The sequence below is a fragment of the Stenella coeruleoalba genome, assembly GCF_951394435.1.
Source record: "Stenella coeruleoalba genome assembly, chromosome: 1".
In the NCBI taxonomy this organism is placed as follows: Eukaryota; Metazoa; Chordata; class Mammalia; order Artiodactyla; family Delphinidae; genus Stenella; species Stenella coeruleoalba.
This window is the reverse complement of record NC_137169.1, coordinates 7,955,941-7,969,856: the sequence shown is the minus strand read 5'-3', so window position 1 is coordinate 7,969,856 and position 13,916 is coordinate 7,955,941. Positions and strand designations below refer to the sequence as shown.

Below are 13,916 nucleotides of genomic sequence, written 5' to 3'. Positions count from 1 at the left end.
TTGTGCTGTTTGCTAATTGTTTCACATGTAACAAATGCATTTTCTTCCCCAAATGAGATATATAAATTACTTGGGAAGAAGGCTTAGCTTTATTCTTCCATTGTCTGTTCCTGAGCACCCAGGAGACAGCTAACACACACGGCCTGAGGAATCTCCCCTGGGAAGGTGTGACTTGGGCTGAATGCCTCAGGGCTTTCTGTGGGTGGGCGCTCCCATCCCATCACTTCTCTGGCACCCTATGACTCTCTCCAGCCTGCTGCCGGTTCACAGCAGCTCATCCTCTACCCCCGACATACTACGCAAGCCGTCACTAGCCCTCGGAGGCTTCTCTGCCTGGCACCCTCCCACTGCCACTCCCAAGAGGCAGAAGTAGCTCACACAAGACCATACAGCTCGGCTGGTGCCCTCATTTAATCAGGCTGCTGCAAACGGCTGACCAAAAGCAATAAGGGCATGACTGAGAGACTGTGGGAGTTTAATATAAAAAAATTAATAAAAAAAAAAGAGGGGAAGGAGAAAGGGTCTACCTTTTAATAGGGCCCTAATTACACAACTCATAGGATCAACCCAAATGAGATGGGAGTTTATTTCGGGGTTTTTTTTTAATTATTGTTTTTATATATATATATAAATTGCTGCTATGTGTTTTCTTTCCTCTGAGCAATTATGCAGCAAGTACGTAAAGAGGGGAAAAAATATTAATTAAATATAAGGTAATTGTAGAGCTGGCCTTGAGAGAATGAATCTGAACTCTGGACGATCGCAGGCTACTAGGGTTTGAAGACTGCTCGGGGCCTCCCAGAAAAGAAAGAAATAAAAATACAACCAACCAACAAGCAGATGCAGAGTACAGCAGGAAAAGACCAGTGCACAGAAACACTAGCAGAGCCAAGGGGCTGCAGCGCTCCAAGTACCCAGAAATCAGTGAGGCTGCCGATTGCCCAGGGCTCATTGCTTGAAAGAATGCCCAGAAGTTTATACAATCACGCCCCAAAAGATGGTCCAGCCACTCTTCTGGTGATCAGTAGTTAAATCCGTAGATTAAAATGTAAAAAGAGGGCATCCCTGGTGGCGCAGTGGTTGAGAGTCCACCTGCCGATGCAGGGGACACGGGTTCGTGCCCCAGTCCGGGAAGATCCCACATGCCGCGGAGCGGCTGGGCCCATGAGCCATGGCCACTGAGCCTGCGCATCTGGAGCCTGTGCTCCGCAACGGGAGAGGCCACAACAGTGAGAGGCCCGCGTACAGAAAAAAAAAATAGTATAAGCAGATAATGTTGGAAATGAGTATCACAAACCAAATTACTGACCAGGCAAAAATGGAACTCTCTCCCTTACCTGTTCTTCAAAGGCCACCTGAAGTGCCCTCACCCTGAGGAGCAGAATGGCTATTTCAGACAATCAAGCAGCTACTTGGTCAGGCCCAGCAACCTCGCTCCAGCTCAGCCTCCAAAGGTTTCAGGCATCCCACTAATTACCACTGATTCAAACAAGTAAAATGGTGCCTCACCACACCTGGGGCAGATGCTTTCCATTCCAGAAAAGACCAGGCTTTACTAAGGGGAGATCTCGCTAATCCCTGAGTGCCAGAAGAGGAATCAGAAGTTAGAGATCACTTGCGGGCTGTCTCCACAGAGCACCTACTCCTAAAGCGGCACTACTGATGCAAAACTATAGGAGCATAAGGTTTCTTGAAACTCAGTATTTTAATTATTAGAAAATTATACTATATATCATGGCTTCTTACCAGCGGCTCTCGAGGCGCCACATTTTCACTTCCTGGATTAGAGCTTGGCTGCAAAGAAAAATAAAAACAAAAGTAAGATCGCAGTGCCACCCAATGGACATCAAAAAAACCTAAGGTGTGCCATTCTCGAGCAACACACACAAACAACTACTTCTCATATTTCTCACCAGTTTTCCATACCGCAGAGTGTTCTGTGGTGGGTTACCTGTAAGAAGCAGCCCGAAGAAGAGCCTGAATTTGCCAGTGAACACGAAGAGACTGTTTCTGGGTTTACTGTCACGGCACCTCAAGAAGGCTGCATTTAGCTTAGGAGGGCCCTGGCAGCTGAGCAGCAGGGGCTGGGGACCATCACAAAATCCGCAGCAGTAGGAGAAGTCCACAAAAGCCTTTAAGTGAAAGCCAAACTTCCCTTTTGCCGTGTCTCCCCCGCCACTGACCAGCGAGAGCAGAGCAAAAGTGGAGAACCAAATTCAGCCACAAGGGGGCCCCAGTTGCCCACGCTCAGCATTTTCTCTGGGCATCTATTTGGAGCCAAGGAAGCAGCAAACTATGGACACTGGTTCCTATTTATCACCTGTCACTAAGGATACCAATCCCCAGTAGTAAAGAAAGCCGAGTTTAAATCCGTTTTGTAAATAAGCTAGTGACAAGCTGACAGATAAGCAGAGCAACCCACAGCCAGGCAGCATGTGGCCCACTCACCTGGCCCTAGTCTGTTTCCTTCTCTGGATCTCTCCCCTCACCCTCACACTTACCTTCAACCCTTGGCTGATCTGGCCAAAATTCAGAGAAAGGGAGAGAGAGAGACAGAGACAGACAGACTGGGAGGAAATCTACAAATCTCCAAAAGAAGGAAACAAGCAGCCTGAGAGAGTTATGATTAGTTTACCGTTACTGATGTTCAAACCAATTTCCAATTATCTACAGATAATATCCAGACAAATGAGCTAATCTGTGGGTCTCAGGAGCCAGCCTCCAAACTCCTCCCAGCTAGTCAGATGGCAAGTGCCAAGCCTCCTGGGAAAAAGGATAGAAGGTGGAAGAGGAGAAAGTCCAGTCCACAGAGGGTCCCCAAAGATTTCCTCATGCCCAATTGCTACCACACAGCGGGCACAGGGCCCAGTGACAAGGACTCTGCTCAAAGGACTCTATCTCCTCATTCAAGGTCCTGTCTCAAGAGCCCTTTCTTCTGCCAGGACAAGAAGGTCAGCCAGCATGAAACTAACTAGAAAGTCTCAGAGAACCTGAGCATGCTTTCCTTTCCTCCCTCCCCCACTGTCCCTCCCTCCTAAGGCTCCAGGCATCAGTAAGCTCATGCGTTCAGATCTCTAGCCCAGACACCTCTGAGTTCTACACCCAACTGCCTTCCTGCCTCCTCTTGGACTTAACAAAATCCCATAACAGATTCATAATCCTCTCCCTCCGCCATATTTGTACGCTTCCACTGTTCCCTGTGTGGGTGAATGTCACAACCTTCCACCAAAATACGCAAACTAGAATCCAAAAGGCCATCCCTGACAGCTCTTCCCCTCACTTGCCAGAGCAAGTCCTGCCAATACGCCTTCCTAAATATCCATGGAATCAATCATCCACTTCTCTCCATTTCTTCTGTCATCACTTAGGTCCAAGCTTCCAAAATCTCCTGCCTGGACCACTGCAATAGCCTTCTAATCAGCTCACGCACATCCACGCTGGCTCTCTTCTAATTCATTTTCCACACAGCAAACAGACTATCGCTTCAAAACGATAATCTGATCTCATCCACCAACCCGCCCCAGTAAACATCAACAACGCTAATACAGAAAAGCCCTCCCAGCTTGGCCACGCGTCTCCTCTGACTACATATTAGGTCTGCGTGGCACCACGAACCCCAGCTCTGCACAGAACAGACATACTGGCCTTTGCTTCCTCTGTCAGTGGGACTTTATGCCAGGTATTCCCTCCCTTCCCTCTGACAATCTGATTCATCCTTCAAATTTCAGTTAAGTCACTTCTTTGGGGAAGCATTCCTTCTCTGACAGCCATGACACGATCAAATCTCCCTAATATACACTCACACCGTATACCTCTCCTTCAAGGGCTGGGCAGAACTGCAACTTTAAGTGTGTGATATCCGATTGATGTTTGTGTCCCTCGCCAGACTATAAACTCCACATGGGCAGAAACTGTCTGTGTTTGCTCGTCACTGTATCCCTGGGGCCTAGGACAGTATCAGGCACAGATTAGGCCTTCCATAGATATTTGCTGAATGAATGAATGGTCAATAAAGAGCAGAACAGATTTGGTTTGAATGGGTTATATAAAGTTCATTACCTTCCTGAGGGCTTCCTTCACTCCATTTGGTAAATACTAAGTGCTAACATTTATTTAGCTCCTTCTTCATTTCTTTCTCATAATAAATGTATGAAATTATTGCTGATGAGGAAACTGAGGCAAGGGAGGTTAAATAACTTGCCCATGATGACTCAGGTAGTAACTGGTACCAAGATGATTTGAGCCCTTCTACTTAATCAAAATAATCGAGTTTTGTTTAGACTACATTTTATTAAGCAACAACCTTAATACTACCCCATAAATAATAATGTAGGTTATTTGACTAGATGAAACAAACTAACACAAACAGCTTTAATATTTAGGAAGCCTGATTCTGATTAAACCAAAACTTTCTTCCTGAGATACAACTAATCACTGAGGCATTATCTCCAAGGAACTTCCCTTAAAATTAGTTCATCCCCTGAATAGCTAATGTTTGCCAGAGGAAAAACTTTAAGCAATATACAGTACCAAGTAAGTCTCTTTCATTGTATACCCTTCTGTACCTTTCTAAACTGTGAGCCATGTAAATATATTCTGCTTTAAAAAATTAAATACTAAAAAAATTTAAAAGGAAGCTTCCCTTTCATCCCAACAGCCTCCTCTTCCTTGGGGACACAGCACTGATGCTGGCTCCTTATATATTCTTCCAGGGATATTCAAGGCGTATAAGAAGCACACATGTGTGTGCATATCCCCACCAAGGAATTTAAACAGCAACACTCTCCAAATTCTTCAAACCTCAGCTTCACAGAGGCTTCTGGGGTCTCAGCACACCAAAGCCCAACTTCCAAACTCAATCTCGGAGGCTGCTTAGAAAGGAACAAGCATTTCCACACCCGTATTCCAACTCACGGTACTGTCCGAGGTCGGTTAGACCTTACTAGTGAACTCAGTGGACTTCTCGCCAATCTGGGAATTGCCCAATATGATTACATTCTAGATGATTCGCCAGCTCGCGTTGAAATACCTGTAATCTAAAATGGACCATCCCGATCTCCTGTCTGTGTCCTTTAGAAAACTATTTCTTCATGACCAAGACAGCCTTCATTCCTCTTTACTGCTCTGCACGTTGATATCCTTGATAATACCATCTGAAATTCTTCATTATATAACTAGTTTATTATCTGTCTATCCTTTAAGTTCCTTGAAGGCAGGCACTTTACCACCTTAGTGAAGGCAGATCTTTAGCACTTAGAATGTCACTTGTACTCAATAAGTATGGGCTTAATTAATTTTTTTAATTAAAAAAATTAAACCAAAGGAACCACTTTATATACATAAGCCAAAATGAAGCAAGCAAAGGACCATAGCAGTGCCTTTCCCTGGAACATTTCACCTACAACAAACCACAAATCTGGCCACTCTCAAAGCAATGTCATGACCCAACGGTTCTCAACCCTGGGATATAATCACCCCCACAAGGGCATTTAAAAATGTGTAGAGGTGTTTCTGGCTGTCACAGTGACCAGGGAGCAGGGAGTCCCATCAGCATTTAGAGGGCAGAGGCTTGGGAGGCTAAATGTCCTGCAATGGACACCATGAAGAACTATTCCATGCAAACACCAACAGGACCCCTGGGAGAATCCTGACCATTCCGCTTCCTCATGAGGAGGAGGAAGACAGACTCCCATCTTTTACATGATGCTGCTTCAAAAGAGGGCAAAGGGGGCTTCCCTGGTGGCGCAGTGGTTGAGAGTCCGCCTGCCGATGCAAGGGACACGGGTTCGTGCCCCGGTTCGGGAAGATCCCACATGTCGCAGAGCGGCTGGGCCCGTGAGCCATGGCCGCTGAGCCTGCACGTCCGGAGCCTGTGCTCCGCAATGGGAGAGGCCACAACAGTGAGAGGCCCGAGTACCGCAAAAAAAAAAAAAAAAAAAAAAAAAAAAAAAAAAGAGGGCAAAGGTCTGAGCGGACAACTGCTTGTCAGAAGCTGAACTAAGCTCACACAGGTCCATGAGTCTCATCAGGCCAGCTTTTGTGAAAGTCCAATACTTCTCAAACACCTGCCCCTACATTGACCCCCTTTTAAGTGGTCAAGTCTATTTTCCAGCCTGAAACAAATCCCTACAAATTAAATTCCAACTTAATCCTGAAAACTCTTGACAGGGTGGTTTATGGTTTTAAAAATAATAATAGTAATAGTAAGGTTTAGAAATCACCAGCTGAGGATCCACAGTCAGGATCCTCAGAGGCTGGAATGCAGAGAGCAGGCAGGGAGAAAAAGCATCAAAATGCTTTAAAAAATAAACAGGCAAACCAAAAAAGGCCACAGTGGCAGGGAGAGAAATGTGTCAGTTTGGTAGAGACAAAAGGCGCTCTCACTCCTGCTGTCCAGGCACTGACCTTCCCCAGCCAGGAGGTGTGCCCACGTGCTGACCTTGATGCACAGCAAAGGTCAACTGCACACAGCTCAGATCTGAGCAACCAGAAAAACACTCAGTTGTAGGAGCGCTCATCCTATACCTGCCAGCGACTGTGTAGCTCTGGGTATGTCCTAGGCAAGATATGGCCTATAGTTCTTTGCTGGGAAGAATAAGATTCAATTCAACAAATGTTGTTGGAGAGGCACTGGTATAGTAGCAAGTGCATGACCTTTGGCATTAATAACTGAGGGGCTGTGGGTATACTGGTCAACCTCTCTGAACCACAGTTCCTCATCCACGGGAATGGGAATAATACCAACACCCCACATTCAGGATGAGATGAGGATCATGAAAGTTATATCATTCTTCTGCTCAAAATGAACCAATAGAGTCTGCCCTATGATGAAGTAATAGGGACCAGGTTTACCCTCCCACTGTAAACAACTAGAAAACTAAACAAAATAAATGACACCACTGTTTGTAGACACTGGACAGCAGGCAATACAGGACTTTGATTCCTGACAGAACAGAAACAAATGATAGGAGTCCTAAGACCACCCTGGCTTCTGACAGATTTCTGCACATTTCAGACCAAGGACCCAGGGCAGGGGCAGTGGTGGGAGGGGGGAATCCCAGCAGATCACAGCAACAGATTGAGGAAACAGACTGGAGTTCAGGGAGGCTAAGTCAGCTGAAAGGTGCAGGACAGAGTTCCAGAGAGGAGGGAGCTTTGCAGAAAGGGAGCTCCAGAAATCTGCACAGAGGTTTCCTTAAGTCTGTACTGAATATTAAAATGTGTACATGCATAGAATGACACTCCACGAGACTGAAAAAAGACTGATGAAGAAGCTGCAAGCTGAACAGTTCCCAGAACCCTCATAGGTCTCACAAGTCCCAACCACCAGAGTGGAGCATTCTCCCTGCTCGATCAGGGCATTCAGTAGAGACCTGGAAGGGCCACATCTTGGTGGGGGGCGGGGGGTGTGTGTCAGATCACCCCTAGGATAAAAACGACCCTAGATCAGGACTTGAAAGAATCAGAATGAACCAAAAGTAACTTAATCACCCACCAGAACAAAACTCAACACTCTTTCAAGTAAGATCGCAATCCAGACCCTCAATGATGTAAAATTCACAGCACCCAGCACCTAATCAAAAATCTCAACATGTGTCAAGAAGCAGGAAACTGTGACCTATAATAGTAAGAAAAATTAGAATAATTAGCAAACAAGAGCATTAAGACAGTGCCATAACTTTATTCAAGAATTTAACTCATTTAAAAAATACAAATATCAAATCATGTTGTACACCTGAAATTAACATAATGTGGTATGTCGAGTAAACCTCAATAAATAAAAAAGAATTTAAAGGAAAACATGATCATAGTAAGGAGAGAAATGTGAGGTATAAAAAGAAAATAGAACTTCCAGAGATGAAAAAACATGTCTGAAATAAAAATTTCACTGAATGGTAATGACAATAGGTTAGATACTGCAGGAAAAAAAAGTGCACTTGAAAACATAGAAACTGAGCAAAATGAAGGACAGAGAGGGGGAAAGAAGACCAAAAAAAGAAAAATATTTGAAGAAATAATGGCTGAAAGATTTCCAAGTTTGATGAAAACTACAAACTCACAAAGAAGCTCAACACACTCCAAGCAGAACAAACACAAAAGTGACTAAGGTGCACCATAATCACGTGCTCAAAGTTCATGAAAAGGGGAAAATCCTTTAAGTAGCCAGAAAAAAATTAATCAAAATTAAGAATGACTTCAGACTTCTGAACAGCAACTGTGCAAGCCAAAAAAAATACAATGGAACAGTATCTTCAGCTCTTCCTTGGCCTGCCTACAGAGGTGGCAGCCACCACGGCTGCCCTCAAACCTCTCGTGAAGCTCAAGATTGTCAAAAAGACCAAGAAGTTCAACCCACACCAGTCAGACCGATATGTCAAAATTAAGCGGAACTGGCAGAAATCCAGAGGCACTGTGCGCAGGAAATTCAAGGGCCAGATCCTGATGCCCAACATTGGTTATGGGAGCAACGGGAAAACAAAGCTCTTGCTGCCCAGTGGCTTCCGGAAGTTCCTGGTCCACAACTTCAAGGAGCTTGAAGGGCTGCTGATGTGAAACAAATCTTACTGTGCTGAGATTACTCCAAGAACTCAAAGCCACTGCGGAAAGAGCAGCCCCGCTGGCCATCAGAGTCGCCAATCCCAATGCCAGGCTGCACAGCAAAGAAAATGAATAGACAGGTCATGTGCACATTGTGTTTGTGTTGGAAAAAGAAAAAACAAAAACATAAAAACTCAGCCATCTGAGATTTAAAAAAAAATAGTATCTTTAAAATGCCCACAGAGGGTGGGGGGGAAGGGGGGGAGATACAACATGACTGTCAACCTAGAATTCTATATCCAATGAAAATATCTTTCAAAAATGAATACAAATTAAAGATTTTTTCAAAAGGAAAAAAAAAGCTAGAATTTGCCAACAGTATACTTGTACCACAAGAAATGTTAAAACGCTCCAATTAAAAGGCAGAGATTGTCAGACTGGGTGGGGAGAAAATTCAAGATGGAGCTATAGGGCCTCCCTGGTGGCACAGTGGTTGAGAGTCCGCCTGCCAATGCAGGGGACACGGGTTCGTGCCCCAGTCTGGGAGGATCCCGCATGCTGCGGAGCAACTAGGCCTGTGAGCCATGGCCGCTGAGCCTGCGCGTCCAGAGCCTGTGGGAGAGCCTCTCCACAATGGGAGTCCAGAGCCTCTCCACAATGGGAGAGGCCACAACAGTGAGAGGCCCGCATACTGCAAAAAAAAAAAAAAAAAAAAGAAGTAAAAGATGGAGCTATATATTGCCGACAAGAAACCCATTTTAAAGAAAAAGACACACATAGCTAAAAGGCCAAAGGATGGAAAATGATATACCATGCAAACACTAATCATAAGAAAGCTGTAGTGGCAATATTAATCTCAGGCAACTTCAAACTAAAAGATATTACCAATGATAAACAAGGACATTTCCAAAATAAAGGAGTCAGTCAAGAAGACATAATAATCCTGTATAAGTATGCACACATAATAGTTTCAAAACACATAAAGTAAATCAGACCGAATTTAAAAGATAAAAAGACAAATCCATAGTTATAGTTGGGGATTTAAATAATCTTCTCACCTTAATCAAAAAGTCAGTAAGGATATAGAAGACCTAAATAATACTATCAACCAACATGGCCTAATAACATTCCCAGAACACTTCACCCAACAGCAGCAAAATATACATTACAGTTGACCCCTGAACAAGGGAGTGAGGGGGAGCGACCCACACACAGTCAAAAATCCACATATAACTTTACAGTTGACCCTCCATATCCAAGGTTCCCCATCCACAGACTCAACCAACTGCAAATAGTGTAGTAATGAAGAATGTATTTATTAAAGAAGCTTTTAAGTGGACCTGCACAGTTCAAATCTATATTGTTCAACGGTAAAATGTATTTTCAAGTTCATAAGGAAAATTCATCAAGACAGACCATAAAATAAATTTACAAGACTTGAAATCATATAGAAAATGTTCTCTGATCACAATGGGATTAAACTAGAAATCACAGAAAAAAATACGGAAAAATTTCAAATGTCTGGAAATTAAACAGACTTCTAAATAATCTATGGGTCAAAGAAGAAATTACAGGGGAAGTAAGAAAATATTCTGAACTGAATGACAATGAAAACACAACACATCTAAATTTGTGGAATGCAGCAAAAGCCGTGCTTAGAAGGAAGTTTACAGTTTTAGTTAGTGACTTTAGAAAAGAAGCTAGAAAAATAGAACAAATGAAACCCAAAGTAAACAGTAAGAAATAAAATTTAAAACAACAGAGGAAAATCAATGAAATAAAAACTGGTGTTCTGAAGAACACTAAAATTGATAAATCTGTATGCAGACTGATCAATTAAAACAGACATTAATTTCCAACATTAGGAATGAAAAAGGCGAAATCTCTGCGTATTTTATATACATTTAAAAGATAAGGGAGGGACTTCCCTGGTGGCGCAGTGGTTAAGAATCTGCCTGCCAATGCAGGGGACACAGGTTCAAGTCCTGGACCAGGAACATCCCACATGCCACGGAGCAACTAAGCCTGTGTGCCACAACTACTGAGCCTGCACTCTAGAGCCCGTGAGCCACTACTGAGCCCATGTGCCTCAACTACTGAAGCTCGCACACCTAGAGCCTGCAACAAAGAAAAGCCACCACAATGAGAAGCCCACGCACTGCAACAAAGAGTAGCCCCTGCTTGCTGCAACTAGAGAGAAAGCCCACGTGCAGCAACGAAGACCCAACACAGCCATAAGATAAATAAATAAATAATTTTTTTAAAAAGATAAGGGAATATTATGAAAAACCTTACAAACAAATTTGACAACTGCAAATGACTGCAAATTCCTTGAGACACAATATGCCAAAGCTGACCCTAGGAAAAAAACAGAAAAGCTTAATAGCCTTATATCTGTTTTTAAAATACATAATTAATAATTTAAAACATAATTTTAAAATACTTAATTTAAAAAGAAATTAAGGGACTTCCCTGGAGATCCAGTGAGTATGACTCCATGCTCCCAATGAAGGGGGCCCAGGTTCAATTCCTGGCCGGGGAACTAGATCCTGCATGCATGCCGCAACTAAGAAGTCCACATGCCGCAACTAAGACCTGGTGCAGCCAAAATAAATAAATAAATAATAAAAAGAAATTAAGTTTACAACTAAAATTTTAAAAGAAAACTCTAGGCCCAGGTGGCTTCACTGGTGAATTCTATCAAACATTTAAGAAAATAATAATAGCTGTCTTATAATAAACTATTTCAGAAAGTATAATAGAAAAAAAAGGTCGGGGGGTGGGGGCTCCCTGGTGGCCTAGTGGCTAGGATTCCGGGCTTTCACTGCCGTGGCCCGGGTTCAATCCCCGGTCTGGGAACCGAGATCCTGTAAGATGCGTGGCACAGCCAAAAAAAAGGTAAAAATTCCCAATTCATTCTGATAGGCCAGCATTACCTTGACAACAAAACTAGACATAGATTTCACACACACAAACTATAAATCAATATCGCTCATAAACATAAATGTGAAAATCCTTAACAAAATATTGCCAAATCAAATCCAGCATTATATATCAATAAAAAGGGTAATATATCATGACCAAGTGGAATTTATCCAACAAATGCAAGGGTGGTTTAACATTTGAAAAATCAATCAACGTAACTCACATATTAACAGAATAAAGGAGGAAAACAATAGAATCAACTCGACAGACAGCAAAAAGAGCACCTGACAACATTCAAAACACATATGATTAAAAAAAAACTAAGCAAAGTAAAAATAAAGGGGACCTTCAAAAAAACCTATGGTTGGGACTTTCCTGGTGGTGAAGTGGTTAAGAATCCGCCTGCCAACGCAGGGGACATGGGTTTGATCCCTGGTCTGGCAAAGGCCAACATGCCGCGGAGCAACTAAGCCCGTGCGCCACAGCTACTGAGCCTGAGCTCTAGAGCCCGCGCACCACAACTACTGAGCCCACATGCTGCTACTGAATGCCGTGCACCTAGAAGAGTCCGTGCTCCACAACAAGAGAAGCCACTGCAATGAGAAGCCTGTGCACCGCAACAAAGAGTAGCCCCAGCTCACCACAGCTAGATAAAGCCCATGCACAGCAATGAAGACCCAACACAGCCAAAAATAAAAAATTTTTAAAATTTAGAAATTGAAAAACCTATAGCTAACATCATATTTAAATATGAAAGATTGAGTGCATTTTCCCTAAGATCAGGAATAAGGCAAGAATGTCTACTCCCAATATTTCTTTTAACATTGTACTAAAAGTCCTGCACAGTGCAATAAAGCAAGAAAAAAAAGGGCATACAAATTGGAAAGCAAGAAGTAAAGCTGTCTTTACTTGCAGATGACATAATCATCTACAGAGAAACAAGGAATCTACCCAAAAAACTATTAGAATTACAAATGAGCTTAACAAGGCTGCAGATATAAGGCCAACACACAAACTCAATTTTATTTCTATACACTAACACTGAACAATTAAAAATGAAATTTAAACATTAAATACAAAAAAAATGAAATATTTAGAGAGAAATTTAACAGAATGTGTACATGACCTACACGCTTTAAACTATAAAATACTAGTAAGGAAAATCAAAGACCTAAATGGAGGGGCTTCCCTGGTGGCGCAGTGGTCGAGAGTCCACCTGCCGATGCAGGGGACACGGGTTCGTGCCCCGGTCCGGGAGGATCCCACACGCCACGGAGAGGCTAGGCCCGTGAGCCATGGCTGCTGAGCCTGCGCGTCGGAGCCTGTGCTCCGCAACGGGAGAGGCCACAACAGTGAGAGGCCCGCATACCACAAAAAAAAAAAAAAAAACCTAAATGGAGACATATATCATTTTACGGAATTAGAGGATCAATACTGTTAAGATGTCAATTCTCCCCGAAACTGATCTATAGATTCCACACAATCCCAGTAAAAATCCCAGCAAGCTTTTTTGTAAGAACTGATAAACTGATTCTAAAATTTATATAGAGATGCAATGGACCAAAGCTAGAACAATTCTGAAAAAGAATAAGGTCAGAACACTTTACACTACCTGATTTCAAGATTTACTATAAAGCTACAGCATTCAAGATAGTACGATTGACCCTTGAACAACACAGTGGTTACGGGGGCTGACCCTCCGCACAGTCAAAAATCCACATGTAACTTTACAGTTAGCCCTCCATATCTATGGATTCAACCAACCATGAATTGTGTAGTACTGTAATATGTATTTGTTGAAAAAGAAATCCAAGTATAAGTGGACCCAGGCAGTTCAAACTCCTGTTGTTCAAGAGTCAACTGTATTTCCTTCACATTAGGAGAAACATAGATAAATGGAACAGAAGAGAGTCCAGAAATTAACCTATTATATACAATTTTTTTTATTTTTGACAAAGATGGCAAGATAATTCAATGGAGAAAGGGTAATCTGTTCAACAAGTGATGCTGGAACAACTGATATCCATATGGGGAAAAAAAAAAATTAACCTCAGCCTTTACCAATAAGCACATGAAAAGAGCTGCTTAATGTTATTTGTCAACACAGAAATGCAAATTAAAAGCACAGTGAAATACCACTACATACTCACTAAAACAGACAGACAATACCAAGGGTTGATATGGACGTGGGGCAACTGGAATGCTCATACACTGCTGGTGGAATGAAAAATAGTACAACTTTGCAAAACACGTAAGCAATTTATTATAGAACTAAACATACACTTAGCATGTGACCCAGTAAATACACTCATAGGTATTTACCAAGAAAAATGAAAACATATGTATTCACAAACACACTTGAATATTTATAGTAGCCCCAAACTAGAACCAATCATGTGGGGGAAAGACTCTAATGTGACTGCCATGATCCCCACTTCCTGGTATTCATGCCC

The 13,916-nt window shown here is 42.7% G+C and overlaps 1 protein-coding gene and 1 pseudogene across 3 annotated transcripts in view; one reads left to right on the top strand and one right to left on the bottom strand.

Moving 5' to 3' along the window:
- PEX14 (peroxisomal biogenesis factor 14) overlaps nt 1-13,916 on the bottom strand; it is a 137,332-nt gene that overhangs the window by 118,259 nt on the left and 5,157 nt on the right. Inside the window, exon 2 of one of the 2 annotated variants that reach the window (XM_079905439.1) lies at nt 1,747-1,794. The exons of the other annotated variant lie outside the window; for it this stretch is intronic. Coding sequence (XP_079761565.1) covers nt 1,747-1,794 — 48 coding nt within the window. The remainder of the gene's footprint in view (nt 1-1,746; nt 1,795-13,916) is intronic. 2 annotated transcript variants of the gene reach the window in all.
- On the top strand, nt 7,843-8,771 carry LOC307196732 (large ribosomal subunit protein eL32-like; annotated as a pseudogene). The gene has a single exon. The product of its transcript is annotated as a large ribosomal subunit protein eL32-like (transcript).